The sequence below is a fragment of the Pan paniscus genome, chromosome 5 (assembly GCF_029289425.2).
Source record: "Pan paniscus chromosome 5, NHGRI_mPanPan1-v2.0_pri, whole genome shotgun sequence".
Lineage (NCBI taxonomy): Eukaryota > Metazoa > Chordata > Mammalia > Primates > Hominidae > Pan > Pan paniscus.
The window spans coordinates 145,988,707-146,004,973 of NC_073254.2; the positions used below are offsets into that span (position 1 = coordinate 145,988,707).

The 16,267-nt window shown below is 34.3% G+C and overlaps 1 protein-coding gene across 2 annotated transcripts in view; it reads left to right on the forward strand.

The window, feature by feature from the left end:
- The window catches only part of TRMT11 (tRNA methyltransferase 11 homolog), a 52,843-nt gene that overhangs the window by 12,044 nt on the left and 24,532 nt on the right, over positions 1–16,267 (forward strand). For both annotated transcript variants that reach the window (XM_003827616.4, XM_008952959.5), the window contains exons 6-11: positions 115–249; positions 1,020–1,176; positions 9,965–10,045; positions 12,826–12,990; positions 14,335–14,416; positions 14,534–14,665. In XM_003827616.4, coding sequence (XP_003827664.3) covers positions 115–249; positions 1,020–1,176; positions 9,965–10,045; positions 12,826–12,990; positions 14,335–14,416; positions 14,534–14,665 — 752 coding nt within the window. The remainder of the gene's footprint in view (positions 1–114; positions 250–1,019; positions 1,177–9,964; positions 10,046–12,825; positions 12,991–14,334; positions 14,417–14,533; positions 14,666–16,267) is intronic.

Genomic DNA, 16,267 nt, shown 5'->3' on the forward strand with positions numbered 1-16,267 from the left:
TTTTCATGTTTTATTTAATGTTGAATCCAGGCTTACAAGGTAATGTTATTAGATAAGTGCCATTTTTCATTGTAAATTATTATAAGACATTAGCATTTCTTTTATTTCTTTTAGGCACTTGAATTTCTGCCATTTGAAGGGAAAGTGAATTTAAAGAAACCGCAACATGTATTTTCTGTTTTGGAGGATTATGGTTTAGACCCAAACTGCATCCCTGAGAATCCACATAATATTTATTTTGGTAGATGGGTGAGCAAGTGTTCTTTCTACCTATGTCAGTTTGTTTTTTTGAAAGCTACATATTAGGCCTTTTGTTGACTCCTATGTAGAACTTTAAAGCAGCTGAAGAGTCAGAACTACTGAATGGATTAAAATTGGTGAAGAGTATGTGATTATGTTTTGTTTTGTGTTTTCCCAGAGATTCTTAAATGAAGTGCAAGAGGCTTGTTAGATATAGGGAGGAGTTGGTATACCTGGAAATGTTGAAACAAGACTTACCAGAACATCTGGACTGTTTTTTTTTTGTTTGTTTCTTTTTTTTTTTATAAAGCAGAGAAAACACAGAGTGCTGTGGTAGTTGAGGAATCTCATTTGTGGAGATTTCCAATCTGGGCCTTCCATTCCAAAAGAAATGGAATTACTGTAAAGCAGTTCTGCCGACTTCTCTGAGGCTTTAAGTGGGTGATTGGAAGCTGTGAGTGGAAGTTGTGACTTATGTTAGAGATTATTGTTATGTAGGAGAACAAAGAAATGGGCATACCTTAACACCTACCTCTGGAGTAATTGCATTCAAATGCAGTTCATACTTGTTTTGAAAAGAAAAAGTAAATGGAGTGACATTAAGCAATAAAAGGCTTTGTTTGTAACTACCTCAATTACATTATTTTAAATAAATAAGTTTAGAGCAGTAATAAGTGGAAAGAAGTTCTTATCAGCAAAATACAATGGTCTTATTGTGAGTGATTATCTTAAGTCTGTTCTGTATGGCTATACTAACATAAGAAATATCTCTGATTTAGATTGCAGATGGACAGAGAGAGCTTATTGAGTCATACAGTGTCAAAAAGAGACACTTTATTGGAAATACAAGTATGGATGCTGGTTTGTCATTCATTATGGCTAACCATGGAAAAGTGAAAGAAAATGATATTGTCTTTGATCCATTTGTTGGAACAGGTATTTTTATTTAACTTTTAAGTTAGTGTAGAGATGTTGCTTATTTATATTAATGAAGGTCATGGTAATATTTTTGCTAAAAGAGTAAATGGATAATCTTTTAATTGTGTTTGGATAGTGGCCAAGAGACAACCACATACTTGTGTAATAGCTAGTATTTAACACTTTTGCCACTTCAAAGATGATGCTGATAGAATTGTATGGGTTTTATTCCAGATAAACCACTAGGGGGGAGCATTCATCTAATTTTTTTGTAGCAGAAAAACTTGCAATACCATACATTGTAGAAATGTTGTAAAGCTGTATAGTTTATTTAAATAGGAAAACTCTTGGTGAAAGAAAGACTTGAATGACAAGATCAAAAAAATGTATTCGTCCAGTTTAAATGTATTCATACAGTTTAAATTCATAACTGTATATGTGGATAGAGAAAAATAGTTAATATATCCTATCTTTGAGTTGGTTTGTGGAGGTTTATAAGTAAGTGTGAAATAAGAAAAGTGTCAAAGTATCAATGGGCTAGATAGCCTGGTCGCTGTGGCAGTGACCTTGTTTTTTTGTGCATATGATTGGGATAATTTTTTATGGAAGTCCTAAAACTCCATCTGACTCTGTGCAGACTTTTTCCTACTTCCACTCAATTTTTCTGGATCTTGCCCATACCCAGCAAATACTTGTATTTAAATTTGTTTGACCAAACTCATTATGGCTCATTTTGTGGTTGGAGCCTGTCCCTGTAGCCATCTTTCCCCTTGGGCAGTGATGATGCAGAGCTAACGTTTATTGAATAGTAAATGTATCAGGTACTATGCTATGCATTCTGATGCTACTATCTAGTTTAATTCTTACAACAACCAACATGGAGATACTTTAAAAATTTGCTTGAGGAAATTATGGCAGAGAGAAAGGTGCAGTGACTTGGCCAAGGTTATACAGTATATTGGTTTCATAGGATTCAAACTCAAGCAGTCCAACTCCAGAGCTCATGCCCTTAACTTTGAGCTGCCTCTCTCTGCATTGGGATCTGCCAGCCAGCTATTACACCATGTACTAACTTAAGGAATATGACCACATATGCTTAGGAAGTAGTAGTATCAAGGTCAATAAATTTCTGATTGATGGAATAACTTTCTCTGTTTATTGTTGAGTTAATTCACTGGTGAGTCTTTCTTCTCTGCCAGTTTCTCCATATCACCTACCCTCAGCATACTCTATATTCTTTTCTTCCCCACTCTCATTATCCTAAGTAACTCACCCCAAATTTTAAACTTTTTATTGGAAATAATATCAAACTTTCAGAAAAGCTACAAGAATAAAAGTAGGACAAAGAACATGCATGTATCCTTAACTTAGTTTAAGCTGTTGTTAACATTTGGCCTCATTTGCTTTATCATTTGTTCTATCTGTTTCTATTTACATAATCTTTTCTTTCCTGCATCATTTGAAAGTTGTATCCATCACATCCCTTTACCCTTCAAGTAATTATTTCTCAAGAATGAGGATATATTCTTCTACATAACCACAGTACTGTTTTCAATGTTAATAGATGTATTAATACAGTACTTTGATATTCATATTTCAGTCTTGCCAGTTGACCCAGTAATATTAATATTTTTGACAGCATCCTTTTCCCTTTCCTGGCTAGGATCAGGTATTATATTTTGTTGTTAATATTTCTTTGATGTATTTGATTTGGAACACAGCCAGAGTCTTTTTTTCTTTTATGAAATTTGACTTTTCAAGATGCTATTTCTCTTCCCTTTATTTTTTATCTTATTTTTTCCTCATTTTGGGTTGTTTGATGTCTCCTCAAGATTAGGATTAGGTTATACATTCCCAGCTGGACCACTACATCAGTGACTTTTGTGGCCTTCTCAGGGGTGTGTACATGATGGCATTCTGCCCTGCATTGGTATTGGTAATTTCTGATCATCTGGTCTAGGTTGTGTTTGATTTTTTTCCGTTCATAATCATAAACAGTACAATTACTGGTGGTTTTATTTTATTTTATTTTATTTTTTTTCTTGCTATTAAGCAATCTGTGGAGAGATACATTAAGACCGTATAGTATTCTATTCCTTATCCAGTCTCCTCTCACCACTCAGGTCGTCAGGTTTAGTAGCCATTGATAATTCTTTCCTGAACCAGTTTTTACTTTGATGGTTTCAAAGGGATGATTTTCCAACTGCAGTGCTCCCTCCACAGTTACAAGTCGACATTCATTATTCTACTGTAAGCAAAAGCCCTTTCCTCTCTTCCATGTATTTGTTTTTCTGTTTGTTATTAATATGAACTAATGGGTTCTCCTTTTTAACCCCGATGGTCTATAATTCATTATATTTCTTAATTTTCTTAATTACTTTTGTTCCTCAAATTGTGATTTGCCCAGTGAGAGCTCTTTCACATTGAATCTGTCTTTGTGACATGTTCCTATCCTTTTTTCTTTGGAGTACTTCCTTACTTTCTCTTCTATTTGTTCAAGCTCTGGTATCAGTCATTTCTCCAAGGAATTTTTGTTTCTTTTAGCAGGGAAATGAAATCTGGATTATAGATCCTTTCAGTGGACAAACTAGAAAATATATATGCATATATACACAATATGCATGTAAGTGCATGTGCAAATATACATGTATTTATTCTTATATACTGTGTGTATGCACATACACATGCATATACATATTTTAGACACTGTGAATTTGCACATATACTATAAATTGCAGTCAAACCTTACAGATTTCCTTTTGACTACCCTATTCTATGTTTATGTATACCTTCTTCCACAGTGAGAACCCTGATTCCTAGCTACATCAACACATTTACTCTTTTCCTCATTCCTATATCTGAAATGGTTTCACAGTTGTTTTGCTTATGCCACTTAAAAAAATCCTGTGAATAAGAGTTCAGGATGTGTTTTCAGTTCTTCACCCTAAGGGGCAGTAAAGTCAAATACTGTGCCTGCTTTTTCCCTTTTCATTTAAAATTCATTTGGGTTCATTTGTTCCAGTTTGCCCTCTGTTTTAGGTTTTTATCTCCTATCCCCCACTCCTTATTGATTTACTTTTATTTTCAAATATGTATAAGATGAACTTGCTTCCAAAAGTCAGAACTACACAAGAAGTGGTACTCAGAGAGATGTCACTTTACCTTTATAACGCTTCCAGCCTGTTCTCCCACCTATCCTAGGTGACTAACTTCATTGTTTTCTAGTTGATTCTTCCTGTTTCTTTTTGTAATGATAATACATTTTCTTATTCGTAATGGAATATATACATTTTCTTATTTTCACTACTTTCTTACACAAAAGGTATCATACTGTGTGTGTTGGTTTTAACTTTGCTTTTTTCACTTAATGGTATTTCCTGGAAATCACTTCCTGTCAGTTCATGGAGCTTATCTTTATTCTGTTTTAGTTTTACTTCATGAGTGTATGTACCGTAATTTATTCAAACAATCTCCTATAGTTGGACATCGGTAGTTTTCAGTATTTTACAGTTACAAATAATGCTTGAAATGACTAACCTTATGAATATATACCTTTGTAATGTTGGAGATGTAGCTCTAGGGCAAGCTTATCCAACCCGCAGCCCATGGACCACATGTGGCCCAGATGGCTTTGAATGTGGCCTGATACAAACTTGTAAAGTTTCTTAAAACGTTATGAGAAATTTTGCAATTTTTTTTTAGCTCACCAGCTATCATTAGTGTTAGTGTATTTTATGTACAGCCCAAGACAATTCTTCTTCGAATGTGGCCCAGGAAAGCCAAAAGATTGGACCCCGCTGTCCTAGGGTAAATTCTTACAAGTAGGATTTCTGGGTTGAAGAGTGTATGCATATGCAGTTTCATTAGATACTGCCAAATTTGTCTCCATTATACTATTTTGGATTCCTACCAACAGTTGTAGGAGAGTCCCTGTTTTTCCACAATCTCACCAGCAGAGTATATTTCAGGCTTTTGAAGTTTTGCTTGTTCTATTGGGTGAAAAATGATATCTCAATGTAGTGTTAATTTGTATGTCTATGGTTACGAATGAAGTATCACAATTTTTTATATTTTAAGGGCCATTATGACTTTCTTTGATTTGTCTTTTTTTGTCTTTTGCCCATTTTTTGATAGCATTTTTGGTCTCTTTCCCTGATTTTTCAAGGTCCTTTGTAAGCTTGGGATACAACCTCCTCACACTCCCCCTATTTTTCTGTGATGTATGCTGCAGTATTTTCCCTTAGCTTGTCATTTATCTTTTGACTTTGCTACTAATTGATTTTTGCCATGCAAAAGTTTTCCCCACACTCAAGTTATAGAGGAATTCATTTGTGTTTTCTTCTAGTGCTTTTGTAGTTTTACATTTTTTCTTTTTAGATCTCTGGTTCATTTGGAGATTATTCTCCGGTATGATGTGAAGAATGGATTTAATTTATCTTTTTCCAAATGCTAAAGCTTTTATTCTTAATCTTGTTCTTGGACTTTAAAAACTTTTTTTGTCAATTGAGAATAATTCTTTTAGATATATACATGTAGAAAATGATTAATATATATACATACACATAGACTAGACCACAGAGTTAAAAAATATGGTTGCCAGTATGGGTAATATTTTTTTGTTGAGTAGATGAGGCTAGATTTTGAAATTATCTTCACAGCTGTCAATATATGGACCATTCATAGTGTGTTGAGGGGCAAGGAGACCTGCTTCTGTTTGCTTTAGGGCAGCTCCTCACAGTGGGTAGTATATTTGGAACGTCTGACTGTTCATATAGGACAATTAATAGAAAATGAGAGGAGGATCTTTGCAAAGGTGCTGCTGAAATATATTTTCGTAATTTGTGTTTGTAGTTTAAGTATAGCTTTAGGACATCAGTCAATTTTTGGTGCTTTTGTTTTGAAACATAATAACCAATAATTGTGAATAGACACAGGTCTTAAGCACAGTTTGTCCTCTCTTGGGCCTTTTGCCTCATCGATGGGTAGTACCTTCAGAAGGACTGGAGAAATATGTAGCTCTGTGTCCTTCTCCATGGCCATAGTTTTCACAAAACATTTGTTGATATTTTTCTTTTGGTTGCCTTTTAAATAGTTTTTTTAAAAAAATTCATGTGTCTAATCCCCTTTTTATTTTAAAGGTACAAAATTGAAATGTATGTAGTTTCCTAAATGTATTGCCCACTTACTACTCATGGTTAGTGATTTTTCTCAGGGATATAGAGTAGGGTAGAAAGCTTCTGGTAGACTGAAAGGAGAAAAATAATCTTTTCATGCCTAAATACTTTTCCTTTTTTCCTTTAGACTGTTTGCTACTGTTGTTTAGAATGACATTATGAGCGGCAGAAACACACTTTTCTTTCAATTTTAACAAATACATTGGTTTTCATTTTAGTAAAAATTATTTTTTTAAAGTGTGTGTCTCCACTTTCCCAAAGGGGAAGAGACATAGCATTGTGTCATCTCTTAGTTGTTAGGAAGTGCTACTATTCTCATGTGAGTTTGGCTAAAGGAATGATCATCATGAATTTATTGAATACCTATTAATGGCAGAGCCCTGTCTGTGATACAGTACAGGACTTGTGAATGGCATATATAACACTCTTATTAACAGAGTGTGTAGCTTTACTTAATTTAATGTAATTTGTTTAGTAGCATATTTTTCTTTTGTTTATCTAATTGGTGAGTGAATATGTATTTACTTCAATTGGTGCTAATCCCAAAGGAGGTAGTATGATATAAAGAAAAGAATAAATAGAGCAAAGTTTAAATCTTTTTACCAATTAGTATGTGACTTTGGGCAAGATTCTTAACTTGTCTGGGTTTCACGTCTATCATTTGTAAAATGGTAATACTAATATATTGTGAGGATTAAGTGAGGCAATGTGTGTATATAATATTTCTAGGAAGTTGCCTGACACGTGGTAGACATTTAGTGAACTGTAATGGTTATCATTATTACTTTTTAATTATTATTTTGATGAGATTTTAGATGCCTTTTTGGTGAAAGATGTTAGATGTAGCTAATATTAAATGGTGATGATAAAGAATTTGACCATAAACTCATTTTCTAGTACTCTTTTTGGCTAATTTCCAAGATATTAGTAATTTGCAACTGTTGGCAGGTTATAGCAGCAGGCAAGGGAATTGAAATATAAAATTATAAATGTCAAATTCTTTGTTTATAATTAATATGTGCAAGTGGATGCCAGTTGCTTTAGGTAGCACAGAACTCTGCAGCCGTAGATCTGATTCCCTCTCATCCCCTCTGTCAAGTGAGTCAGCTCCTCCAGTAATGAGAATTCACCCAGAAGACTAATGTATACTCCTTGGCCATGTCTACCTTCAGATGACCCATAGGTGGAAGGAAAGGAGTGTAGCTCCTTTTGAAGTTTTATCATTGTAAAATAGTGGACGCAGAAACCAGGTGTTAAGGAACTGACTATCCTGGTTCTGGGAAGAGAAAATGGGGAGAAAAAGAGAAGGTTAGGAGAGTGAGATAATGGATCTCTGTAGGTTTATATAATATTCTCTTTGGCATTTTTTTCCCACTACCCTTTGTAGTCCCCTTTTCCTGGAATCTCGTGGTTCGTCTAGTAGGAGTCCCATTGTCTAGCAATATTCTTTTGCTCGGCCTGCTAGTTTAATTTATTTAAGTAGAATTCCTTTTTTAAAAAGATAAAATAGATGCAATAATATTGCCATTTTTCTTCCTTTTTTTTTTTTCTCAGCAAAACCAAAGCCTAGTCTCTCATTTCTCCACGTTTGCAAAGCTTTCCAGTTAGTTCTTTAAAGATGAAAATCATGAATTAGTTTTTACATCATGGAATAAATTCAATTCTTATTGTATTATTTTGCCTGTAAGATACTACCCTAACCTTAAAGTGCTTACTATTTAAGTAATGAGAAATTGAAACACCAAGTTGCTAGCATAGATCACATATGCAGTATTTTTACTTTTGGTAACATAAAAAGAAATGGGTGAGTCAAGTTACTTGCCTCCTTGACACTTCACTGTCCTTTTTTTTAGCACCCCTTCTTCCACCAAAAAGATCCCCCAAAAACTCCAACTGAGGTATAGCTAAATGTAAAAAGTGCTTCAATTTAATCAAAAGAACAACTAGATGACTACCAATGATTACCCAGTGACCAGTTCAGATAAGCTAATTTATTATGATTTTATTTAAAAAAAAATAAAAGCTTAAAAGGCACGAAGTAAAGTATCAGGTGCAGTCTAACAGATTATTCATCTCCTTTCAGCAGTGTACTTGTAAATTGGGTCTTCTCAAAACTCAATCTAACCAAATGGATAAGGTTCTGTTTAAGGAAGCACAGGAAAGCTTTTCTGTTCCCCTTGACAACTAGTTCTTCTAGGTGAGTATCTGCCTTAATTGGCAGAATTGTAGTAATTCCTTATAATTTGGGTGAAGTGACTTTGTGAGTATTCCAAGTCATCACTTATGCTGCCTTTTCTAAATATGGAATGTTCCATTTCCAGAGTCAGAATTATGAGGACTTTTTAACCCCTCCCACATAAATGCTTTTTGTAGTTAAGTATGAGAGGACATAGGTTTTGGTTTCTGCTGTACTTTTAGTCTTTCATTTCTCTTCTTCATGGGTTCTAAAAAGAACTAGTCAGTTATAATATTTTCATGAACAAAGTATTTTTAATTCCATGCTACCAGACTATGTTTTAAATGGCTATGGAAGGAACATCATTAATTTATGGATCTTGACCCTCCAGAGGCACTACCCATCTTAGTTACAGAGATTACATCTCAAAAGGATATAAGGGAAAGAGCCCTAGTATTTTTTCCCCTTGTCCAAGTCTGTTCATATTTTGTAGTTGAAGAATATATTTATGATTTCAGCTTGACTAGCAGGCCTTCCTATAGTATAGCTAATTAAGACTTGCCCAAGCACTAAAAGCATTTTAATTTGAATGATTAAAAAAAGTGAATTTAATTAAAAGTACAATTATTAAAAGTTCAGTTAATTGTGTACATTTTTTTCTTAATTTAAAAATAGTATTACCTTTCATTTTAAAGAGTTTCATTATTATTTTAACCTTTATTAAGATTTCTCTTCATGCATGAGCTGGTCACATCTGTCACATTACTTTGTCTGGTCAGATCGTATTGGGACAGTTGTTCTTTGGTCACAGCACTAATAAAAACAGTTTGTTAATTATTTTGTGCATGTTTGATAATCGTTACTCAGAAATTTGTATTTACAGTTTAAAACAAGAGATAATTACTTGATTGGTTACAGGAGTAACTATATTAAAATAGTTAATTCTTACAAAAGTTAAAATATGTCCTAACCTTTTAATTTCTGTAAGAACTAATGTCTCACATAGTAATTATGCCCTCTTTATTTGTTTGAAACTCTGACTTCAGTGGGAATTGAGCCTAGTTGTCAGAATTTATTCTGTTTATTGCCAGCTCTTTGTATAAACAGCCTTATATGCTCATTTTTAAGAAAGGAGCAAAATGTTTTTGTGTAGAGCTCTAAAAATATGATGAAAATGTCTAAATATACATTATTTTGACCAAAAAAAAGATAAAATAGTGCTGTTTAAAATAATGATGCAAGGGTATATATTAATTTCTCTACTTTGTTACCAGTTTAGTGATTATAGCTTAGTGGGTTGTGTTTTCAGTCCTGAGGCTTACTAAATATGTTACGACCAATGTCATTCCAGGATACTCTGCCTGCAGCTAGTTTCTAAGACTGGATGAAGTTAAATAGGAACAAACAGGAGTTTGGGACTTACTGGTTAACAGGTCAAAATTGTGTGATTTTTCAGGTGGCCTGCTGATAGCATGTGCTCATTTTGGTGCATATGTGTATGGGACAGACATAGACTACAACACAGTTCATGGCTTGGGTGAGTAGAGATTATAGACAGTGTTATAGTCGTTGCTGTGGTACCAAATGTACCTTTAAAAATACAGTTGACCCTGGAAGAACACAAGTTTGAATTGCACAGGTCCACTTATACTCAGATTTATTTCCATCTCTGCCCTCCTGAAACAACAAGGCCAATCCCTCCACTTCCTCTTCCTCCTCAGCCTGCTCAACATGAAGGTGATGAGGATGAAGACCTTTATGATGATCCACTTCCACTTCATGAATAGTAAATCTATTTTTACTGAATAAAGTAAGTATAACAGTAGGCTGTTAGTAGTTAAGTTCTGGGGGAGTCAAAAGTTACATGCATATTTTTGACTGTGTGAGGAGTTGGCACCCCAACCCCCATGTTGCTCAAGGGTCAACTGTAGTTTTATATGGCATTATTTTAATCTTCAAATACAAAATTGTGATATAATTTTACTTGTTTTTATAAGACTTCATTGGGTATCTACTTTTATGATCCATTGTGTACAGAGTGATTTCCTGGGGGAACATGAAGGTGAATGAGAAAAAGTCCTGCTCTCAGAGGGCTTTAAGGAAGTGCAGGAAAGTGATAACCCAGTGACCAGTTCAGAGCTATAATTTATTAATTATAACTAATTAATAAATATACATGATAATGAAACATATTTGGTTAAGATTATCACCACTCATTTAAAGATTATCACCAAAATTATTCACTAATCATACATTGACTATATACTGGATTAATAACTGGTCTTTGAGGTGCTATTTATGTTTCTAATTTTATAACTGACCAAAACCTCTTTAAAGTAACTTTAAAGATTCTGCCTTGAACTGAGAGTACTTGAAACAGTCATCTGCTTTACTTTTCAGGTAATTATGGAAAATATTTTAAACTCTAGAAGCTTCAATAATGATGTGTGATTGGATGGAATTGAATCAAACTGAAAAAGTATTTCCTTATAGCTTAATGGTATTGAAAATGTCATTTTATTGATGATTTTGAGATTATTTGTGTTTATGTTGGTATTCATTATAATAACTGGGATCAGCCCTTATAATACTCTTTTCCTTTTCCTCACCCAGTATAAGTTATTGTATTGGTGAGCATTTATTATACTTTATTTTCTTTTGTGGAAGTAATTTGATATCTTGTACTGGTGACCTGTCTTTTTCCCTACCTTGACTGTAAAGAATTTAGTAACATTTATTAGGAAAATGAGTTATAATTTATTAGGTGTACATAAATGGGCTAGCAAGAAAAAGATATTCTTTATCTGAAATCTGTTTTTAAAAGTACTAAGAATTATTCCAATTTGCTTTTAGTAGAAGCAGTATATTTCTTTTAAGGAAATTGTCTTATATAATTTACTTGAATTTTTATTTATTAAAGTTATGTTTGGAAACTTATGTTGTAACCTTCCGTCTACTGGGGTAGAATTCTGATTGAGGTAGTTCCCTTAGAGCTTATCCAAGATACTGTTAGGTATACCCTCTGTTTGCTGTGGTTCTGAACTCTTACTTTATCCTAAAATATTCTCAAGTTTCTCCTGTTTTAAAAGTACAAAACTTTTTTTTTGGCAAATCTGTAGAGGTTCTCTAACTACCACTTTGTTTTCCTTTTCCATTTGCCAAAATGCTTCTTGAAAAACTAGTATAACTTGTTGTCTCCTCTTCTTCATCTTTCACTCTCTTCTGGCCATTATTTTCCAGCTTCTGTGCCTATCATTCTGTTGAAAACGCTAACAAAGGCCACAGATTTATAGCATTTGACAGTGTTGACCTTCATACAGCCGCTCTTGGTTTCCTTGACAGTGGTCTTGGCAGGTGGTACTTTTACTTTTTTGTTTCTTCTCAGTCTACTTGATGCCCTGCAATTTTCTTTGATTTATGTTTATATATTGTTTTTTTCCAGGCGTCTACCTATCTTTGAGCACTTCGCCGTCACACTGCATGTTTTTCAGAGTCATGTCGTTCTTCTTTTGATTTTATAAGAATAATTATAGAGCAAACATGTAACTGCCTCCTAAGTGAACAAAAAGAATGTTATTCAGCCCTATGGAGTCAGTATAAGATTATATGCTGATAACTCCAAAGTCTGTATATTCTGGCCTTCAACTACCTGCTGAATGTCCCCACTGCGTATCTTTTTCTGAATGTTCTGCAGGTACCTCAAGGTACATCAAGATTGATATATCTTAAATGAATCTCATCTTTTTTCTTAAGCTTGTTTTTCTTCCTGGTTTCTCTGATATTAATCACTGGTGTCATCATCCTAAACTATCATGTCTCCTAAACAAGGAACTTACGAGCTTCTTTAGCCTTCCTTCCACTCCCACTTTAACTTTCATTAGCAATGTCTCCATTTTGCCTCCCTTCTTCATGGTCACAACTGCGGCGTTTCCCAAGTTCTCTCTCTTCATTTCTGTTTCATTTATCTGATTCATACTATCTCTACACAGGACTGTTTACTGCTGGAAGAAAGGAACCATATTCTCTTCAACTCTATCTTACTACAAAAATCTTCATACTTGAAAATATCGAATGAGTGTTTTAAGGCAGTTTTACTTGGAAGTTGACAGAACAAGATAAGTTAGACATCAGTACATTTTACTGTTATGTTGAAATTAAAATAACTATTTACTTGTATACATAAAATTAAGATTTTAAATGAAAGCAAATTTTGAATAAATGTAGGTTTCAGTGAGTTAAAACATTACTTTTTCTAAATGACTGAAAATAAGAATACTCTGTTTAATACTTTCTCTCTTCCTTTTTGTTTCCCTTCAGGAAAGGCTACTAGGAAAAACCAGAAGTGGAGAGGACCAGATGAAAACATTAGGGCCAATCTTCGTCAATATGGTTTAGAGAAGTATTACCTTGATGTCCTGGTTTCAGATGCATCTAAACCTTCCTGGAGGAAGGGCACATATTTTGATGCAATCATTACTGATCGTAAGTTTATTTTTATACAAAAGTAGGAGTAGGATTCGTTTTGTAAAATCATTTGCATTTAAAGTACAAAATTTACCAACACATGCACAAAATGCCAACTTGTCAGTATTTCTCCCATCTACCCCCAGCTTCCTCATCTTGTAAGGAGAAAGTTATGAAGGTACTTAACTACCTTGTTAAGGGCTTACTGTTTTGTTTTTTTAAACAAATATATTGACTTGCCATCCACTGTTTTATCCTTTTATATTAACTTGTCACCCGTTTTTCCCTTCAGCTTATTTTTTTGAGGCATATATTTAGTATTTGTTTTTGTATTGACTATATATACCAACTGAAGCTCAAATGTCATTTGCAATTATGGTGTCAAATTTTGAACAGAGTTTCAGATATCACACATTTCTCTATGTGTAAGCATTTGTGTTTTTGTAGTGCCTGTTTTCACTGGCATTTCCTTTCTAGCATTACAAGAAATTTGGGGTTCTGTGGAACCACTGGGCCTGTGAACCTACTGAGCTTCAGGAATGTGCATGAAAATTTATTTTCCCATGCCTCATGAGGTCGTGAGTTTTTTAGGCAGCCTATCTAAGAATAGATCTGCCTTTTCTATAGTATTTGACAGTAAATCTGTAAAAAGTGGCAGAGTTCAGCCCTTCTATCTCAGCTCTCTTTAGTTCTTTGCTAACTTAGATTTTGTCAAATGTAATGTAACAAAAGAAAAATTATCAAGGCATTATGGTTTCAGTGTGAATATACTTTATGAAAATTTAGTTTTTTTTAAATTAACGGTTTGCTTTATTATTTGCTCTCCCACTCTGTGTTTACTTATATAAAATACATTTTTTTTTCCCGATCAACTTGAGAGTAAGTGGTATACATTGTGGCCTTTTACTCCTATACTTCAGTGTGTATTTACTAAGAATAAAGATAGTCTCTTAGCAAAAATACAGTTATCAAGTTCAGTAAATTGATAAAATACTTTCATCTACAGTTTACCATTCAGTTTTGTCAACTGACTCAGTAATAGCTTTTATGGCATATATTCTCCCTCTAGGATAGGATCTACTCTAGAGTCAGGTATTGCATTTCGTAATGAAATCTTTTAGGCCTCCTTTAATTTGTAACACTTCCACAGCTTTTCTCAATGACTTTTATGACATTGACATATTTTAAGAAGACAGTTGCTCCTCCCCCAAGTCTTTATGTTGTACATTTTCAGTTGGATTTGTGCATTGGTGATGTTGTGTTCTTCTCAGGGTGTCACATTTGAAGGCAGCATGGCTGTTTGCCCTTGATCCATGATTTGGTGACTTTTGACTATCTGTGTTACCTTTGTTTTCTGTCTAGCTCCATATGGTATCAGAGAATCTACAAGAAGAACAGGTTCACAGAAGGAGATACCAAAGGGGATAGAAAAATGGGAAAAATGGTAAGTGAAATTTAAATATGATGTGTTACTACCTTGAGAAGAAGCATGTGGCTTCCCCGTTAACTTAGCACTCTTAAAATTTTTCACTGATTTTGAAATTTTCTTTCCTTTGTGTAGTCCAGAAAGCCATGTTCCTGTTTCCTTGAGTTATCATCTGAGTGATATGTTTCTTGACCTGTTAAACTTCGCAGCTGAGACCCTCGTTTTAGGTGGAAGACTAGTCTATTGGTTACCGGTGTATACGCCAGAGTATGTAATCTTAATTTTATTTTTAATTTCATTTTTCTTACAATGTTTGCGTATCTAGTATAATTTTCTCTTTATCTCTTCTTGCATTTGGTGCATCTTTATATTTAATTTGTAATAGCCTTTGTTTGCCTTCAAATGTGTATAAAATAGTCTTTTTATTTATTTAGTTTTTTGAGACAAGGTCTTGCTCTGTCACCCAGGCTGGAGTGCAGTGGTGCAATCATGACTCACTGCAGCCTTGACCTCCCAGGCTCAAGTGATCCTCCCACCTCAACCTCCTGAGTAGCTGGGACTACAGGCATGCGTCACCATGCTCAGCTATTTTTTATTTTTATTTTTTGTAGAGGTGGAGTCTCACTATGTTGCCCAGGTTGGTTTTAAACTTCTAGGCTCAAGCAGTCTACCTGCCTCAGCCTCCCGAAGTGTTGTGATTATAAGAGTGAGCCACTGTACTCAGCCTCCTTCTTTTCATCAACTGAATTGTTTTGACCTTGTTATTTTATATCAGGGGTTGGCAAACCACGGCCTATGGGCCAGATATGGTCCTCAGCCTGTGTTTATAAGGTTCTTGAGCTAGGACTAGTTTTTAGATTTTTGAAGTGTTGTTAAAAAATATCCACACAAAATAATATGTGACAGAAACATACAGTATGTGACCCACAAAATCTAAAATATTTACTCTCTGGCCCTTTATAGAAAAAGTTTTGCCAGCCCTTATTGTACCCTACACTTAGCTTAGTACCTATGGATCACAGCTGTTTTATAGCTCTTTTGCCAGTCTATAGATGTAATTTTCAACAGCTTAGCTAAAGGATTCACGCTTCTGCTACCTTCTAATGCTAGCTTTAATATATATTGGCTATTATGATTATCTTAAGTACAATAAATCAAAAGCTAAGACCAAAATAAGAGCTGTGCATATATTTAAAGCCCTGATTATGTTCAGCATTATTGCTTTGAGTTTTGTTATTCAGTAACTATTAAATATAAAGCTATATATATTAACAGTAAAAGACAAGACGTTTGAACAAGATGGAATGTTTAAATTTGAAAGGTATTGCCAAGCTCAGTAGGTTATTTCTTCAATCTGCCATAGATATATTTTTAATACAATTATTTTAATTCCTATATTTGTATTTGTATTTTATTTTATTTTACTTATTTTTTGAGACAGGGTTTCACTTTGTCACCCAGATTGGAGTACAGTGGCACCATCTCAGCTCACTGAAACCTCCACCTCCTGGGTTCAAGCGATACTCCCACCTCAGCCTTCCGAGTAGCTCGGATTACAGGTGCACACCACCACGGCCCGCTAAGTTTTGTATTTTTAATAGAGACGAGGTTTCACTGTGTTGGTCAGGCTGGTCTTGAACTCCTGACCTCATGATCCACCCACCTCAGCCTCCCAAAGTGTTGGGATTATAGGCGTGAGCCACCGTGTCTGGCCAATTCCTATATTTACTATACATAATTATACAGTGGTAACTGTCTTTTTCTACAAAGATTGGTAGTCCCTCAGGCTTTGGGACCCTCAGCTATTTCTTGTTGTTTGTTTTACAAATGCTGTATTTAAAATTACCATGGCCTAACTTTAGTTATGCA